The 18,649-nt window shown below is 35.4% G+C and overlaps 2 protein-coding genes across 4 annotated transcripts in view; one reads left to right on the top strand and one right to left on the bottom strand.

Moving 5' to 3' along the window:
* Positions 1 to 8,008, bottom strand: part of LOC121739958 (anaphase-promoting complex subunit 11-like) — a 36,019-nt gene extending 28,011 nt beyond the window's left edge. The window contains exons 1-3 of one of the 3 annotated variants that reach the window (XM_042132601.1): positions 7,882 to 8,008; positions 7,558 to 7,796; positions 837 to 1,010 (exon numbers count right to left, since the gene is read on the bottom strand). In XM_042132601.1, coding sequence (XP_041988535.1) covers positions 7,561 to 7,796; positions 7,882 to 7,900 — 255 coding nt within the window. In that variant the 5' untranslated portion in view covers positions 7,901 to 8,008 and the 3' untranslated portion in view covers positions 837 to 1,010; positions 7,558 to 7,560. Of the gene's footprint in view, positions 1 to 829; positions 1,011 to 4,141; positions 5,513 to 7,557; positions 7,797 to 7,881 lie in introns of those variants that run through there. The other 2 variants (XM_042132600.1, XM_042132599.1) reach the window with 2 other exon arrangements.
* Positions 8,009 to 12,135: 4,127 nt separating this feature from the next.
* On the top strand, positions 12,136 to 17,276 carry LOC121739959 (protein YIPF6). The gene is made up of 6 exons (XM_042132603.1): positions 12,136 to 12,294; positions 12,515 to 12,634; positions 13,532 to 13,610; positions 14,125 to 14,299; positions 15,116 to 15,273; positions 16,539 to 17,276. The coding sequence occupies exons 1-6, from the start codon at positions 12,268 to 12,270 to the stop codon at positions 16,655 to 16,657; spliced, it is 678 nt and encodes a 225-aa protein (XP_041988537.1). The 5' UTR covers positions 12,136 to 12,267; the 3' UTR covers positions 16,658 to 17,276.
* Positions 17,277 to 18,649: the final 1,373 nt, after the last annotated feature.

Below are 18,649 nucleotides of genomic sequence, written 5' to 3'. Positions count from 1 at the left end.
CTCTAACCACTAGACCACGGAGGCGTTACATATACATATACAGAGGGAACTAGTAGCAATCCGGAGAAAAGTGATTTGACTATGCAAACACTTTCGCTGCGATAAAAGGGAACACCTGAATAAGAGCGCCGAGTCTTCAGAAACTAAACACTCCATATTTTCAAAAGAGACTTTTCACTTCCATAAATAGGTTTTACGCATTCAAAATGTTACGTCTAAAGTAGAAGGAAATGAGGTTGCAGTACAGATCGTAAGTCGTAATCTAACGCAAATTTTATATGAATCATAATCTTCGATCACTAAGTGATGGAAGATCATAATATAGTTTATTTTAGAGACATTTTACATGGAGTTTTTCCAGTAGAAATTTGAAATACATGAACTTAAGAAATCACTGTTGTTTCACAGAGTTTCAATTTTTAAACTTAGCTCAATGGCCTACCAAAATTTTAATACTAAAGGCTGGAAACTACTTTATACTCGCCTCGTTTATACAAATGAGATCCAAATCCATAAATACATAAGTAATATATGCGTTACTTAAATCCAAGCTATAATAATAATATGAATATGCAACGAAAGAATATTGGTTAAAGTAGCCTAAGGCCCATAGCAAGACCGCACCAGAATGGGTTTTTTCATTTAAAAAAATAATGCACGATTTATGTGTCCCATAACTGTTATTATCTAGACGACATCTCCAGCAGAACTAGGATCGCTAAAAAAACTAACTAAAATCTATAAAAAAACACCTAATTCAACTCTCTATTCCTATGGTATACCTAAATCATATCGGCGGATAGCGGACGTATTACTTTTCGGTACTCACCATTTCCTTTTTCAAATAGACGAGCTGCGAATCGAGATCAGTCGGTGGGTGCTCTTCAACAGCCGCTTCCGGCTCCGGCTCCGGCTCGGGCTCGGCGTCGGCGAAGCCACTGAGACTCTTGGGCAGAGGGGGCAGGCCTTGGAGCGACATTGTGCTTATGGCCTTGAACTGCTTCCTTAACCTGCAAAAAATCTGATGTGAGACGAGATAAAGAAAGGCGCTATTGTGGTTTAGAACAAGTTTGATAGTTTGAGGATCACGGAGCTAATATCGAGCTTTTTTTGGCAGGAGTTCATCTATTCAAATATGTTGTGGTTTAGAACCAGGCCTTGTACCATGAAACTGTTTTGAGACTCAAACAATCGGACGAGAATGTCGCGTCTTGCTCTAACAAACGTGAAATGACGTTGTTAGAGCAGGACGCGGCATTCTCGTCCGATTGCTTGAGCCTCAAAACAGTTTCGTAGTAGGCCTACAGTTTGACAATTGAGGATCGCGGAGCTAATTACGGGTATTTGAGGTTTTTTTGAAAAGAGTTCATCTATTTACTAATACTTCTGAATTCTGATTGGCTAACGTCGAAAAAAGCGAAATCAACCAAAGTTGTTGAACATTTTTTTTTTTTATGAAATAAGGGGGCAAACGAGCAAAAACCTGATGGAAAGCAACTTCCGTCGCCCATGGACACTCGCAGCATCAGAAGAGCTGCAAGTGCGTTGCCGGCCTTTGAAGAGGGAATAGGGTAATAGGGGAGGGTAGGGATGGGAAGGGAAGGGAATAGGGCAGGGTAGGAAAGGGAATAGGGTAGGGGGTTGGGCCTCCGGTAAACTCACTCACTCGGCGAAACACAGCGCAAGCGCTGTTTCACGCCGGTTTTCTGTGAGAACGTGGTATTTCTCCGGTCGAGCCGGCCCATTCGTGCCGAAGCATGGCTCTCCCACGTATAAAATTTCTGTCAAATTCTCAGAAATGAAGGATAATTAGACAAGGATAAAACTAATACAAACGTACAAGGATAAAAAGTCGTTAAAGTAAATTATGTCTCATAATATTATGTATGAGGTTTGACAAATTGTAGAAATTCTACAAGCTAGCTATTACACCACGCAAAATGATAGAAAAATACTCAATAGTTAGAAAGAGTTGAGCACTTAACTCTAGCTATTATATTTATCTGACACTAATACGTCCTAATACAATAATTGAATAAGAAGTCATTGACATCCTTCACAATTTAGCCTAGTTTCAAGTATCATGTACTACAAAATGTGCATCGGTCGTTCAGGGCAAGCGGGATTCCTGTCAAGTGCTACTTGCAGATATCTTTCCTTTTACTTTTAATATTATTAATTTTATTCAGCACAGAAGCCTTATTGTGGAACATTCTAGCGATGCAGAAGTATTTAATTATATTATTGTCTTTGCTTAGCGAAAAGTATCAAAATAATTAGGGAGAACCATTAGGCATCATTGGGTTCAAAAGTTAATTAAAAAAAAAACATTCATAATTTTATTCAATGTAAGTGAGTGATAAATACTAGTGTTCGAGTAAATTTTTAAGCTTGAATGTAAGTAGGTATACTAGTAATCCAAAATCTCTGGAAGACTAAATAATCCAAAACACAGTCAAACTACGCACAATCGATGCAAAATTCATCGCATTGCGGCACCGATTTTGGCAAAAGATTTCAATTTGTTTGAGCCTTTGAAGTTGTTTGGACAGCGCTGATATAATAGAACCAATCATTCATTTATACGGATAATGGAGTAGTGAAGGTCTTGCATTGTTAAACTGCGTATAATCTGCGAGGCCATGGCCCATGTGTTAGTGGGCTGATTGACCGTAGGGAATATTTATCATTGTTGATAATGCATTATCATTAGCTCTATTAGTATTACAGGCGTACATGCCCCCGCTATTTCTTCAACATTTCGCTACGTACTTTGGTTTTAAATGATAATATTGATCATATAATAATATTCAGCTTATTTTTGAAGACTTTTTTAAGAACATTTTAAAGAAGGACTGTGGAGTATGGAATAATAGTTTATTGCTGGAACTACCAATTTTTTTTTTAATTGAGTGTATAGTAACATAATATTATTATTAAGAAGATTAATTACGCGTGAATATAATATACTTAATGCGGTTTTCGTAATCACTAGAAAAATATAAGTTTTTCACAAGGAACAGCTGCTAGGTAACTACTAATATAAGGTGTTTAGCACTAGATTTTCAATATTAGACGGGGGTTGAAAATAACAAGGGTTGAACATCAATAAGAAGTTGAAAGTAAATAAGTGGTTGAACATTAAATAGAAGTTGAAAATAAACAAGTGGTGATCATCAATAAGAGTTCAAAATTAAAAAAGAGGTTAGTCTAGAGGAAGTCTAGGGGTGAAACGGAGTATTTTTTAAATTATTAATAACATCTAAATTCTAAATCCTGAGCCCACGATTAAAATCAATAAAGCTAACTGAGAACTTCTTGACCTTTCAGTAAAACTGCTACATTATTAGCTGAGAAGGTCAAACGATCTTAAGTTATAAGCAGCACTTGAAAATATTAAACGTACCGATCCAAAAATATAAATACCCCTGACACAGTTGAAAAATATATTTGACGTTAAATTAATAATTTCGGTACTTAATAAAATGCTTCCTTTGAATATTTTGTAATTAAGGACAAAAATAACTAATGAATTCAAACGTAATACTTATTAGTTAAGTTAATTAGTTAGTTACGGGGATTAATCTCAATCCAAAACGATAACCTTGCACACAACCAAAGACCAAGCGTATACGCATCGCAATAAGATTCATTTTAGCTTAGCATAAAACTGTAGTTACTCGGGCGGATCTTCTCTATTTTTCATGTTTTTTTTTTTAATATCTTTGGAAATAAACAAAAGAAACAAAATTGTTCGGTTAAGGACATTTTAATATAGATTTACTATAAAATGTATAATTATCCTAGTTAATACTTATATTTCGGTGAAATAGATTTTTATCGGAGATGAGTTTGTGAGGTGATTAATTACAGCCAAAGTATTACGTTTTATTAAAATGTTTATGGTTTAAGGTATTTTAAATATTGTGCTTTATATCTCATATTTTTTAACACTTCGTTATTATATTGGAACTAGGTAAACCGGGAGTCACGGAATAACAAAATTGGGGTTTATCCTCGCCTTAACATCTAAATTCTTATTATTAGATGTAAGAAATGACCTACACACGAAATAAGCGTTAACAACAATTCATTTGCATAATAAGACACGGTCATAACTCTGTACAACAAACACAGTTACCTTGATTTAAGATCATCATCTCTTATGCTCGCGTACGCCTGATCACAGTCATCCATGTTTTCACTTGTCACTGATGATACAGCATAGTTCACCTCTGAATCAGAGTCGCACTGCATCGACGAATTCATATCAATAACCTCAGGTACGTTGGACTGCGAATGCATCGTCTGCAATTCGTATATTAGCATCTCGTGGTTATTCAAGTCCTTCATATTTTCAAATTCTGGGGACAGGTTCCCGTTGGTTAGCGGGAGATCTTTCCCCTTATCGATAACCGTGTTTGGCTCCTCTTTGTTGTTGTTTCTGCTGGCCAGTATTTCGGATATTAACATTTCGGTCACTTGAGAGGTTTTTCTCTCCAAAGAATTGTTGTTTTTATTTAAAGCGTCACAAGATAATGAATTGCGTTTGTTTTGAATAACTTTGCAGGTGTCATTGTTTTGCGTTGACGTAATATTCCGAAGCCTGTCCTCGATATCCTGAACTTCATCAATTGACGCATACGCGGCCTCCTGAGGCACAGGTTTAGGTTTAGCGTCGATAGGCAAAGAGTACGAGGATATTTCCGGATCCTCTATTCTTTTATATGACTCGTCCACACTTTTTTGTACAGGTAGCTGTTTCATTGGCTTCAGTTTTGGTTTCGGTGATAGAGGCGGCGGGGGAGCCTTACGCAAAGGAAGGGTCTTTTCGGCGAAACTAGACGATTTAGACACTTTACATTTGGAGTCTTGATCTAGCTTGTTAGAAGTAGACAGAGATCGCACCAGGATCTGTTTACAAGTTTTAACGGCCTTTGAATTGAGCGACTCGTTCGACTTCTTATTGGATGCCGGCGATTGAATCGTGCTGCTGTCGCTGGAGCTCCGTCGAGAGTTCTGTCCGCTCGATCTTCTCTCGTCGGACGAGGAACTCCTGTCGCTTATCACATCCTTAATGAAAGATTTTACTCGCGCCAGGCCGTTCTGCCGGGGAGACACCGAAGGTTTACTCAGGGTGGCGGTCCTATCCAAGGTTTTCGCCTTCGACGAAACTTTGGGTGCCTCATTTTTGGTGTACGTTTTGCTTTTTGTTAGATTCGCTTTAGAATCGGCGACCGCTTTTCTAGTTTTGGCGAGCGCCTCAGCGACCATGCTCTGGCTGGGCCGCGGGGGGACCGGCGGCGGTCCCTTGATTTTGGTCGTCTTCATCGGTTGGGAGTTAGTCTGAACCATCAGCATGCTGAACGAGGCGTCGCTCGGACAATACTATAAGGAGAAGTATAGTATAATGAGCGCGGTGATAGACGCGACACGCGCGGGCTGAGCGCTCGTCACACGACCGTCCGCGACCGCGCGCCACACTGACTAACTGCCCGCCTGACTGCAATCGTGATTCGTGATTCATGAATAGTGCGACCACCGCGACGCAATTACTGCACCGCGCCGATTCGCTTTCAATAATAATTAGCGATAGCGCCCTAATACTTTTATTAGTGATCTAGTACACAAACTGACCCGTAGCCCGTACCACACACCATACTTATTTCACAAAGGCTATTGTTTATATGGGAATAAAGCGTCGTTATTGCGGGCGAGGCGGGCGGCACGCTACGTTGCATGCGGCTATGATTTGTTGGCAAACCACTTTAGAAAACGCTTTGTAAGCCATTGTGTCGAGAACGTCGATCGCCAAAATGAGTTATCCTGATTTGCAAACATCATGGTGTGCCTGTATGCTAACATTTATTATGGCCTTATGAAATATTAAGTATAATAATAATAATTGAAAATCAGAGTTTTCATGAAAATTGAAAAACTTCTATTCTATTTAGATGGTAATTACATATTTGCAACCTATTACGTTTGCAACTATCTAGTTAAGGGGAGGTTATTCCTAAATTAGCAGGCCGATGTCTGTCAGTGCGAATATCGACGTAAAAGACATTAAAATAACATTCATATCAGCGCGCCTTGTACAGTGGCGGTTACGACGATCGCCGCGTCCATGATAGGGCGAAATAGGAGAGAAAACCTTTTTACTTAGATAAAAAATAGTATAACTAAACATGTATCCGTACATTTCCCTGTAAAATTTTAATAGTAATCGAACTATCCAAATTATTTTTTGATTGAGTCCCTGTTAGTCCTATAAAACTGAAAATGTTTTTAAAATCGAGGTTGTTTCGGAAATTTTTTTTATCGAGTAAAATTATCTGTATTGTGTTTCTAACCGTAAAAGTCACTAGTTAAAAGATGTATCTATACATGTATATATTTTTCAGTTTTTTTTAATGACGCTTTCTTTAAAAATTACTCATTCTAGAAACGTGAATTTGGAATATCCTAGCCTTAAGTTTAGTATAAATTAAATCAATAAGAATGAAAAATTTTCTAGAGTTCTGTACCCAAAGGGTAAAAATGGGACCTTATTATTGAGACTTTGATGTCTGTCTGTCCGTCTGTCTGTCTCCAGGCTGTATCTCAAGAACCGCTATAGCAAGACTTCTGAAATTTTCACAGATTGTGTATTATCTGATGCCACTATAATAAAATACATACATACATACAGGCCAAAATCATAACCCTCATTTTGGCTTCACCGTAGTCGGGTAAAAATACTAAAAACAAAATAAATTAAATATTAATTATGCTCTATAATGGTATGGAACCCTTCGCGGGCGAGTCAAACTCGCACTTGGCCAATTTTTATGTCCCTCCTATTCAGTACTTATTGAGGCAAGCAGCAACAAATTTTAAAATAATGTTCGTAATTGTTTTTTAACTGAGTAACAAAAAATTTTACAAAAAATATTTTATATAAAACAACAGGATTTTTTTTATATAAAATATTTTTTCTCAGCATAATATGATTTCAGATATTTAATAGTTAATTTACCTACTATTATACATAGTTTATTTGTCTGCCATGCCAAGTTACCCCAAAGTTGTAATTTTAAACAATGAAAGAAATTAAAAATGGAAATAATTAACGGACAAAACAGAATTCATACAAGTTTGGGTAAATATTCCATATCGCGCCACCAGCGATTTTGAGGCCGTTTTTTTTTTACAGTCGCATTATAATCTGTAAACATCAGAACTAGTATTGTTATGATGGCACATAACTATTTCTGGTTAAAAAAAAAAAAAAAATTTTCAAAGTATGTCGACGGAGCCTCGCTACTTGGGGCTCCTATTTATGGGTGTTGTGGTCTACGTTCCAACCTAACCTAACCTTCTTTTGGACTTTCTGGATTGTGTTAGTTTTTGTTTTGGCGGGCTTTGCCTAGGGGGGCTGCCCCCCCCAAACTCATCAGGGGCTCAGCCCCCCGCCAAAACAAAAACATACACAATCCAGAAAGTCTAAAAGTAGGTTAGGTTAGGTTGGAACAGCCCTGTCTTAACAAAACAAGTAACATAGTTTGCAACACTTACTATTTATTTATTGTCAAACTTCCAATCCTGCCGGCACATAGGACACTGTTGCTGCGGTTGGGACCGGAGCCACTTGTCGATGCAATGTATGTGAAAGCAGTGGGAGCAGGCACCCCAGACCAGGGGGCAATCGTCACCAGGTAACTTGCAATCCGGACAGCAACTATCGAATGGCATACGACAAATACCACAGTTATCGTCGTTTGCGATCCAGCGCCAAGTTGCTACGCCTGTCCAACCTAGAGAATTAGAATAAAAACGGAATTACACACCGCTGTTTACATGGGGTTTCAAAGCCTTGAGTGGTTCACAAAACAAACTTACTTTTAATGGTCACTTTCATTTCAGTCCTATGGCATCACAATTTAGCTAGTTTTTACGATTAAATTCCTATTTCCTATGAGTTTATAAAAATAGCTAAACTTAAAATCAGAACAATACACGAAGCCAAAAAATACTTCTGTCACTGTCAAGTGTCAGTTGTCACATCATTTTTTTCTTATAATGGCACTTCTTCAACATGGCAATTCTTGACACAAGGCCAGTGTCGAGTATAATATTATGGCCGGAAAACAATATTCTTTAATACAATTTTTTTTATATCGTCAGGTCAGTCAGGTCTAAAGTCTAGTCAAAGTCTAAGTATAAAGTCAATACAGTCAAGAAGTCAAGTCGGTCGATTCAGTAAAGTGGTAGACGCTTTACTGAAACTTTCGATGGAGTTTTGGAGGGAACACAAAAGAGCACGTTTCTGGTTATTACATCACTTTCCCACACTTGTGCACGATAACGAATATCTAATGGTTAATATCCTACCAATATTACACATTAACACAATTTTAGGAAAATAATATTAAAACACAACATCACCATTTCACATTCCCGGCAAAACTCCCGTTGTCACATCATTCAAGTTTCAACTGTCAATATTTTTTTCCCTTTTTCTATAAAGTAATGAAACTAAACTAGATAGCCCGTAGGTATTCAACTATCAACTTTTGCGCGTACTCAAAATCCAACTCAATATAATATACGTGGTGGGCTTAAAGGTAAGGTAAGCCTGTAGGGACATTCATTTAAAATATTATAAAAAACAAAGCTTCACTTTTCATAACTAAGTTTCCCAGATATTTTATATTGCACTTAAAATGATTTAGTCCTTGCTGTCTAAAATCTTAATATATTATATTATAGTCTGTCAAAAAAGTGAAGAAATTAAAAAGTGGCAACATCGTAGTGTCATCCCTTTTTTCTTAGATTGATTTGAAAAGGATGACACTACGATGTTGCTACTTTTTAATTTCTTCACTTTTTTGACAGACTATAATTTACCTATAAATAAGCAATTTTCTGAATATATTTTCTTTTTTAGGGTTCCGTAGTCAACAAGGAACCCTTATAGTTTCGGTCTGTCCATCCGTTCGTCTGTCTATCCGTGGATTTGCTAAGAGACTATAGAATCTACAAAGCTGCTTTGTTATGAATGCACATAATATTAATGATGCCGACAAAATGGTACGTAAAACCTTAAAAACAATTTTTTGGGATACCCCCCCTACACATCATGCGGGGATGAATTTTTTTTCGCGTCCATCCCATCGTGTCGTTGGATAGGTTTTTTAAAAATATTTTAAGTAAGTATAGATCATTTTCCGATTTAGGGATCCATTTGTGAAATAGGTCTTCAGTTTTAAAGTGGAAAAAATCGTTAGAGTCTAGTGTCGCCTCCTTCTACCAGCTAAACCGTTGTATATGGAAGTATGAAAAAATTCACGGGAGTAGTAAATATGCTGAATTCAAAAGGAAAACGGCTAAGAAGTCTTCTTAAGTTATTGAGTAAATATAGTCGATCAACTAAAAAAATGTATTCAGTCAAGTATAAACTAGGAACTTTTCAGTAAAATTTCTTTGAAAATAACTAAGATAATGTTGTAACTTGTAACGGCCGTTCCCAATATTCAATCTATCTCTGGTTTGACATACAACCGATCGCAGCTGACATTGAATTGACATAAAATATATGTCTCTAATGTCTAATGTGATCTATTCCTATCTCTAGTAGGGCAAAACCAGAGATAGATCAAATATTGGGAACGGCTGTAAGTAATGTAAAACACGTTGTAAACATAAACTTATAATGCATAGACCAACAAAGAGTGAGAATCATTTACCTTTATATTTATCACCTTAAAAAGGACATATTATCTTATTTTAACGATTATTTTTAAGTAATAATTATCTTTTGACATAGGTACCTAGTATAAAATCAAGGTTTCACAGATCAGTCACTTGAACCTAATACTCATTAAATGCAGCTTTCAATAATATAATAGACAGTTCTCTGACAGAATAGGTATAAGTGCAACTTATATTATACTTAATAGGACTGGTACCGACTTCAAAATTATGAAGATTGAGAACAGAAATACTGAATACAGAATAAGGATTATTTAATACTTTTTAGTTCATTTAAGTACAATATTACTATTGTCTTTACCTTCAAATCGGTTCACAAACGGCGGAATAGTCGTTGAACATACACAAAAAATATTATATCCACAGCCGAACGTCTAACCTCCTCCTTAAAGTCGGTTAAAAATTATTGTAATAAAAAGTATTAGGGAGTGCCTCCGCTGCCGGCGCTGGTTGCCAAAATGGCTGCCAGCGCCGTTTTCCGAAATCCGTAGTTTGCCGAAGTCACGCGATGTTTGCCGAATAGGCTGCCGGCGCCTATTCGGCAAATATCACTTGTCAAACAGAATAATGATCAAAAACATTAGACTTGAGCTAAATGACTATGAAAAGTACAAATAATAAGGTCATAATAATTGTAAGGATGCATAATTATTTGAATCCTTCGATCGGGGATTCTCGGAAATGCTATTGTATTCTATTGTTGTCGCGATCACCGGTGCTCGTATGGGGCTTGAATCTTGGATGGGTTAATGGTGGTGATGATGAAGATGCTGATAAATGTGATCTGCATAGTAGCATTTAAAGACAATATATTTGCTTCTTTAAACAACGCTGAAACTCTCTAACATGTATAAGGAATCTGAAGTTCTGTTCAGTACCTTCGGAAGTATACCACGGAGTTTATAACTGTAGCTGTGGTGCAAAATCTTACTTTTTGGTAGCTGAAAAAAGATAGCTAAGGTAAAGCTAAGCTAAGAAAATGCATCACAATAAACTAAAATATCCACAGCCGAACAAATAGGTACCAAACCTTCACCTTTGGAAGTCGGTAAAGTCGAATATATAAATTGAGATTATAATTATTATTTCTTTTTAAAATTTGTGTATCGGCACTGGAACCTAGCGCTTTACGCATTATCACCGGCTCCCATTTTGAGTGCTAGCGCCGGCAGTCGTTGTTTTATATCTCTGCTGCCGGCAGTATACTTACCGTAGTTCCCATTACTGATATTTTTGGGAGCCGGCGCCGGCAGCGGAGGCACTCCCAAAAGTATTATGCTATTTTATGATATGTATTTAATTTAAGAATAAAATATAATATACTATGTGTGTTGTTTACTTTCAACGTTTACTTTCAATGTAGCAATGTAAGGGCTGATTTACATTTAGATAGATTTTACCTGAGTAATAAATAAGTAACTTTATAATGTGTTATGTGTATATTATTTACCCCTATAAGAACCTCATGTCATAAGTCATAACATATCCGACGAATGACGACTGAAAAATCATTCCAAACGAAAATGTGTATCTACTTTTCAATCGTCACCTTTTTTGCCAATTAAAATGTGATGATGTGTGAATGATACCTAATTTGAAATACAAAATCTGTCAAAGTTGCATATTATTTATATCTTATATAAACTCAGGTAAAATAACTCGTACGGACTAAACTATCGATAGTAAAATATATATACGACAGTATATATTAAGTCTATGTATTCATTGACCAATGACCTTACATTTTTTAAAAAAAACAAGCCGTGGTACTACGGATTAAGGAGCCCTATATTGCGCGTGGCCCGACACGCACTTGGCAGTTTCTGAACTTATCGCTAAAATAAAAAACGCTCAGATTATTATTTCAAAATCAGTTTTACATAATCTAAAAAACATATTAGGTCTCCATGACGCTCGAGTAACTACACAAATAGCCCTCTGTGCTACTTTGAGATCTGACTGGATTTCTCCATTAATTTATCGATGTAAAAAAGGGTTTTATAATTATATTATTAATAGGGTGAACATGACTAGTGACTGGACAGTTCTAGTCATTGGACAGAGCACAAAAACACTATAATATATTTATTAAGGTTGCTTTAAAAACTACCTGTTTTTCTTTAAAATCAGGTGTTCTTTAACTTTAAAAACAGGCAATTTTTAAAGCAACATTAAAAAATATTGTGTTTTTGTGCTTCTTCCAATGACTGTTACAGCTGTCCAATTAGTTTACCCTATCCAAGTAATTTACCCTATTAAGTTGCAAATATAATTTTTTGCCAAAAAAAGAGAAAGAAGAAGGTGTTATATTTTTTATCTGTAGACAGTGTCAAGTGTCAATCTGTCATTTACGATTTTGACATTTTGTAATTGATGTGTTGGTATGTTGGATTCATGGATTAGTTAGATTTTGTTGTTGTTTCACAAAATTAAGTGCTGAAATCTACATTAATAATAGCTGAAAGTGATAGAAATAATACTTTTTAGGTTATAAAGTGAAACCATTCACTAAATATGACGACTTTTGATTCCAAGTACGATGTAAGTATGTTCGGCAAATGGAGTGAATTTGCCATTTGCTTTTGAATTTCAAGTAAAAATATTAATTAAACCACTCATTTAGAATATAATTTACATGATAGTTTAAAGTTTCTATATAAATTAATTATGATAGTGGAAATATTGCATCTGGAACTAGACGTAAACAACTAGTAATTCGAAATCAGAAATTTTATTAATTTTTCCATTCTCAACCTTTCAGATGTACCCAGCGGGGGATGTAGGTGTTGTAGAGGGTGAAATGAATATTCCAGGAAGAGGGCCAACAACTGGTGATAGCATGGAATTCAATACACTCGATGAGCCTATCAAGGAGACATTTGTAAGTTTTAATTTACTGACACAGTGAAGACGAGTAAAGTAATTTACTCGTCTTCACTGCAAGAGTAATATTACTTTATTATAAAATCCATGATACTGCACTTACTGCTATCAATTCATAATATAATGCTAAGTACTCAAATACAGATTTAATCGATTGAGCAATCACATAGAGTAAAACCCACAGCTTGGTCTTTTGTCCACACATTCAGAATTAATCTATTGAGTGCCGTGCGACGTTAAGTTTTCACCGAATTGTTCGAGCCAAAAGATGTCTGTTCAACTAAGGAAATGGTGGCTGCACTTAGCAAGTCTCACAATTTGTACATACGCTAGAGTGAAGCTCGACGACTCGCATCTAGTAAGTTAGAAGGAAATTAGATTTATTTAATTCCTTCGAGCCGGCTCGAGGCAAGCCTTCGAGTTGTGAGTTTTGTGGTCCACACAATAACTTTTACTTTGCTTTGGAGTAAAACCATTAAGTAATACCTGTAGGTATTACTTAATGGTGAGTACTAACCATAAGGGTGATATTATTATGTGCATTTATAGATTAATGTGGAGGTTCATAAAAATTTAGACATACCGACCATAAAAGAGGAGATACTGAGGTCCACAGAAAAATACAAAAAAAGGCTAGAGGTCCACCCGAATGCTTTAGCTTCTGGCCTTGTTAGCCGTAATTATAACAAGCGCCTGAAAAGGAAGGACATCTTTTAAATGAAAGAACTAAATTATAGTAAACTATGAGTAATGCTATCTACAGTGGTAGAAGCACTCTACCTGCCATGCGTAGTACATCTCACCTGCTTATAGTTAAATACTGATTGCAGATAAGAAGGAAAAAAAAATTATAGATTTATACATTGAAATTAGCCATATTTGTTTTATTTTTCAGCTACGTGATCTAAGAGCAGTTGGTAACAAATTCTTTCATGTCCTCATACCAAGAGAGAAAACCAGTTTATTAAAAGAATGTGAGTTATGCTAGTGATTAATTTTGTACCCATTCTAATATTATAAATGAAAAGAAATATCTATCTCTTACCTCTTGATACTTCAATTGCTAAACCAATTTAAATAAAATTGGTTATGGGAATTTTTTGAGTTCTGGAAAAGTACATGCAGTAGTTTAATAAATATGTGATTTTACTCACTATATATTCAACTACATTCAATTTAAATACTTAACACACCATATATTATTTTACACACTCTACATCAGCCTTTCCCAAAGTGGGCGATAATGCCCCCTTGTGGGCGCTGAAGGTCTAAAGGGGGTGTGGGACCCAGAAAAAAAATGCAGGCTTGGGGGTGATTTGTTATTTCATTTCATCTGGATGCATTTAAAATTTAAACAATGGAAGCGCTAAAACATAATTTTTTCTCAAAGTAGGCAGTAGACAAAATAAGTTTGGGAACCCCTGCTCTACATGAATGTATCCCAACAATATATTACAAACAATAAATAATAAAAATGTATAATTTCAGGGGATTTATGGGGTCCGCTATTGCTCTGTACATTCATGGCCACAATACTACAAGGTAGTACGGAACGTGCCGACAACTCCAACGACGGTGGCCCCGAGTTTGCTGAAGTGTTTGTACTTGTGTGGATTGGAGCCGCCGTAGTTACGTTAAACTCAAAACTTTTAGGTGGTAACATGTAAGTATATTTTATTTGTTTGTGTCTTCATTAAAAAACTTAAATACTGTGCCAAATATTTAAGGAGGAAAGGCCTTATCAATATAAGGAGGAAAGATGGAATACTGTGACTTATAAAGCTGTGTAAAATGTGTAAATAAAAAAAACCGGCCGTTTTTTCGCACCGGCCAGTGCGAGTTGGACTCGCCCATGAAAAATTCCGCAGCAGCAATAAGGTTTATTTTTATGAAATTTATATTTCAGTTGATTTAATGACGTATAAAAAAAACTACTTGCTAGATCTCGTTCAAACCAATTTTCGTTGGTAGTTTTTATAGTAATGTACATCATATATATTTTTTAGACTTATCATGCGGCATGCTTAGAAGTTAGAGGGGGGGGGACACAAACATTTTACCACTTTATCTTACCAGTTCATTGAGTCTCTCTCGCAAATTATTCTGGTTAGAAAAATATGATATTAGAAACCTCAATATGATTTTTAAAGACCTATACATAGATACCCCACACATACAGGTTAGGTAAATTTTTTTTTCAGTTGTACCTATGGGGACAGGAGACCCCTAAAATTTTTAATATTTTTTTCCATTTTTGTATCAAAATCTTAATGCGGTTCACAGACTACATCTACTTACCAAGTTTCAATAGTATAGCTCTTATAGTTTCGGACAAAAGTGGTATGTCACAGACATACGGACGGACAGACAGACATGACGAATGTATAAGGGTTCCGTTTTTTGCCATTTGGATACGGAACCCTAAAAAGAATTAGTCTAATTTGATTAACAATAGTCTCATAAGTTTTTTTCTTTTCAGTTCATTCTTTCAATCAGTGTGTGTGCTGGGCTATTGTTTGCTGCCAATCGCAATATCTCTAGTGATATGTAGAGTGATACTGTTTACTACACAAAATACATTCCTCTTCTTTCTACGGTTCACAATCTCCATGTTTGGATTTACTTGGGCTACCTTTGGTAAGTCATTTGTATTATTATATGTATCAATTAATCTTAGGCAAATTGCTAACCTATACAATTTGGTCGGGTCAAAATCAGCCAATAAACCATGAATTTATAGTTTATAGTGTGTCAAGAAAGTGAAGAAACGCACGCGTTCTTGACGCACTATACATTAAAGTTATTAAGATATAGAAGAAGAACTTGTCCTTTTCTATACAAACCGCAATTGACAAAATGTTTCTAGTCTAAGGTTGATATCGTATTTTGCATACACGATGTGAATAGGCTACTTGACCTATATTCAATTTCATTGAACGAAATGCATATTTCTAGTAGAACTTGGCCTAGGAAACCGTATTTCACCCTTATCATCAAATACAAGCTTATGATTGATAAATAAAGTCGATTTGAAAATATGATTTTATGAAAATAGGATTTGTACTGACGAAAACGCTTTTGCGGTACTTCCGATTTGGATGTGACGTCATCATACTTGTAATTTAATATCTTTTATTTATCGCGCTCGTTATATGTAAGTTTATTTGTTCATAAATAATAAGAATAAGCCTAGAAAGATTTGTAAAATATATTTTCTTGAATAATTCAAATAAAACATCAGTTTTATAAATTATCTCCATTTATTGTAGACGGGAAATGAAATGGCCAAAACTTTTCTCCAAAAGTTTTCAACATTACTAATTATTTCTAATTTCTTATTTAATTCTTTTATAATTTTTGGGCACTTTTAGACTCGTACATTTAGCTCACAAAAAATGTTCAATAAAGAGAGTCTAAAATACAAAACGTATGATGTCACACTATGGCGGACAGTGTTTTCGGCGCCATTTATAAGGCATATTTTTCAATTAACATTTTTATGGGTTTCTACTGTGTAAAATATTAAAATATTAGTTTTTTTTGTGAAAATGAATGATTAAGAAGCGATTAGCATGAAGAAAAAAATTAGGTCAAGTAGCCTATTAGTGATATACTTAATTCATACTGTGTTCACAAAAAGTCGGAGATTATCATATCACCCCAGAAGAGGTAACCAAGTTGTTATCCAATGAAAATATAATAGTCCACTTCTGAATGCAGTGCGAGTATTTTAGCTCCTAGTCTAGAAAGATCAATGACCGCTGGTACCACCTTAAATTGTCCTGACTAGTATCTTATGTGTTGCAAAATATTAATTTCCATTTGAATTGCTGTATTGTAAATGCATTATGTTTCTCTATGAATTCCCTGTGTTTATTTATAAGACTATTTTTATTTTTTAGCTGCAACAAAGTTCCTTGGAGACAGTCAACCAGAAGGTAAAAAGTGTCTTGCCATGTATCCGATATGCTTATTCTATTTCATACTGTCGTGGCTGGTCGTCTCACACAGTAATGTCTAGGTAATAATATAGTCCAGTTTATTATTTGTATTTATTATTGTGATATAAATATTTTAGGATAATTAGTGTATATTAAGAAGTTTTTCTAATGTAAAAATAATATATGTCGTATGTTTTAACTTGTACAGATGGATAGAAATAGGTTTTTCCTAGTTTTCTAAATTTTCTTGTGTATTTCATTAAATGCGTGTGCAAAAAACCATACATGTGATCAGGCACAGAAAATATAATCGAGGCTAATCATAGCCATATGTGAGATACAGGTTTTCGTTCATCACTTCTGTGAATATACCTTCGGATTAAATTTTTTTGGCATGCAGTTACCGAAATTATACATTATTTTGTTGACTAGACTTACCATCGTTTAAGCCAGTATTAAACGTAAGTGTGTACTTATTTAATACCCGAAATGTGACGAGGATTTTTTTGATATAGCTCTTATGTGAAACGACTGTCCCTCAATTGACACTTTACAATTATTATAGTAGGGGACAGTCGTTCTAATTTTGACCACGCGCCAAATCAGCCTTGTATGAACAGAAACGACTGGTTTGTCCTAGTCAAACATTAAACTATTATTATTTTATTTTATTTTAGCAGTAATAAAATCTAAAGTGATTTATGATTGCAATTAATTAAATAATTTTATTATTGTCAAGTAAATGTCTCATTATTATGTTTGTATTTATGATAAAAAACGTAAACTTAGTTATATCAATAGCACACAAAATACATAAACAATTTAATGCACAAAATAAGATTAAAAATATTGCATACCATAGTTTTTGTGAATATTATGGTAATAAACCTATTGCAGGTTCATGTATAATTTAATCGATGTATTTTTACCGACTTAGCCGGCCCCTAGACGAGCAATTTTATTGTCAATATATCAATCCTAGACGGTAAATAATATTATGCAATAAGTGACATTGACTATAAAATTGCTTGTCTAGGCGGCCGGTTAAAAGTTGTTCTCTTTCTTCTCAAATAAAAGTTTTATGTTTGGCTTGTAATAAAATTGAGTAAGCAAACATTATTTGATTGCATAAAACAGTATACTTTTGGCTTGTTAATAAATGGTGTTTTGTACCATCGAGGAAACTGATTCCTAGGCAGCTGACAGACCAACGTCATTTGGTCGGATCATGTCAATTCAATGTTAGCTGTGAATTGTGATCTGTCGGCTGGGTTTGACGTAACGCGACCAAACTACGTAGACCCCCCATCTGCGTAGGAATCAACTTCTCTAATAGTACATTCGAATGTTTCCAAAGTTGGGTTACCAACTCTTTGGTTTGATTTCTGTCTCCAAGAAGCCCAATGAGCCATCAGTGGCTATGTGCCGTAGCCAGCCAACTGTAAGAACAAAACGTTGCAGTGAGTTTACTGTTGGAGAAGCCACATTCCTTCTTTGCGTTGCGTAGTCGGAACGGATTGAAATAACGCTTTGTGACAGATTGATGTCGCGTCGACGCTACGATACATAACAAAATAACATTACGACGTTCGTGTTGAATCTGCAGTACCTACAGCGCGGCGGGGCTAGCCAAGTGGCAAGCGATTATCGTAAACGCTAACGCTACAAAATGTATGGGATTTGACATTAGTAATCGCTAGCGAAGCGATAACTTATATCAAATCGCATACATTTTGTAGCGTTAGCGTTTACGATAATCGCTTGCCACTTGTCCAGCGCCGCAGTTCATTGTAGCGTCAATGTCTGCACGAATACAACGGTATAGTATCGGCCATCAGAACGTATCGCCATGCCTCCGGTTTTGTTACCTTGTAAATTCGTTGATCGCGTCTAAGTTCTAATACATAATGAGCATTTCTCAAAAAAAATGTACTATCTATCTAAATCTTTGTCCCACATTTTAAAATATGTTTTTCTATAAATAAAATTAACCATTACCCGTTTCTATTAAATTATATACGTAGTAAATTTAATAAATTCAGTAAAAGGCATTTACAAATTAGAATTATATT

The sequence above is a fragment of the Aricia agestis genome, chromosome 2 (genome assembly GCF_905147365.1).
Source record: "Aricia agestis chromosome 2, ilAriAges1.1, whole genome shotgun sequence".
Lineage (NCBI taxonomy): Eukaryota > Metazoa > Arthropoda > Insecta > Lepidoptera > Lycaenidae > Aricia > Aricia agestis.
This window is presented reverse-complemented; position numbering and strand designations above follow the sequence as displayed.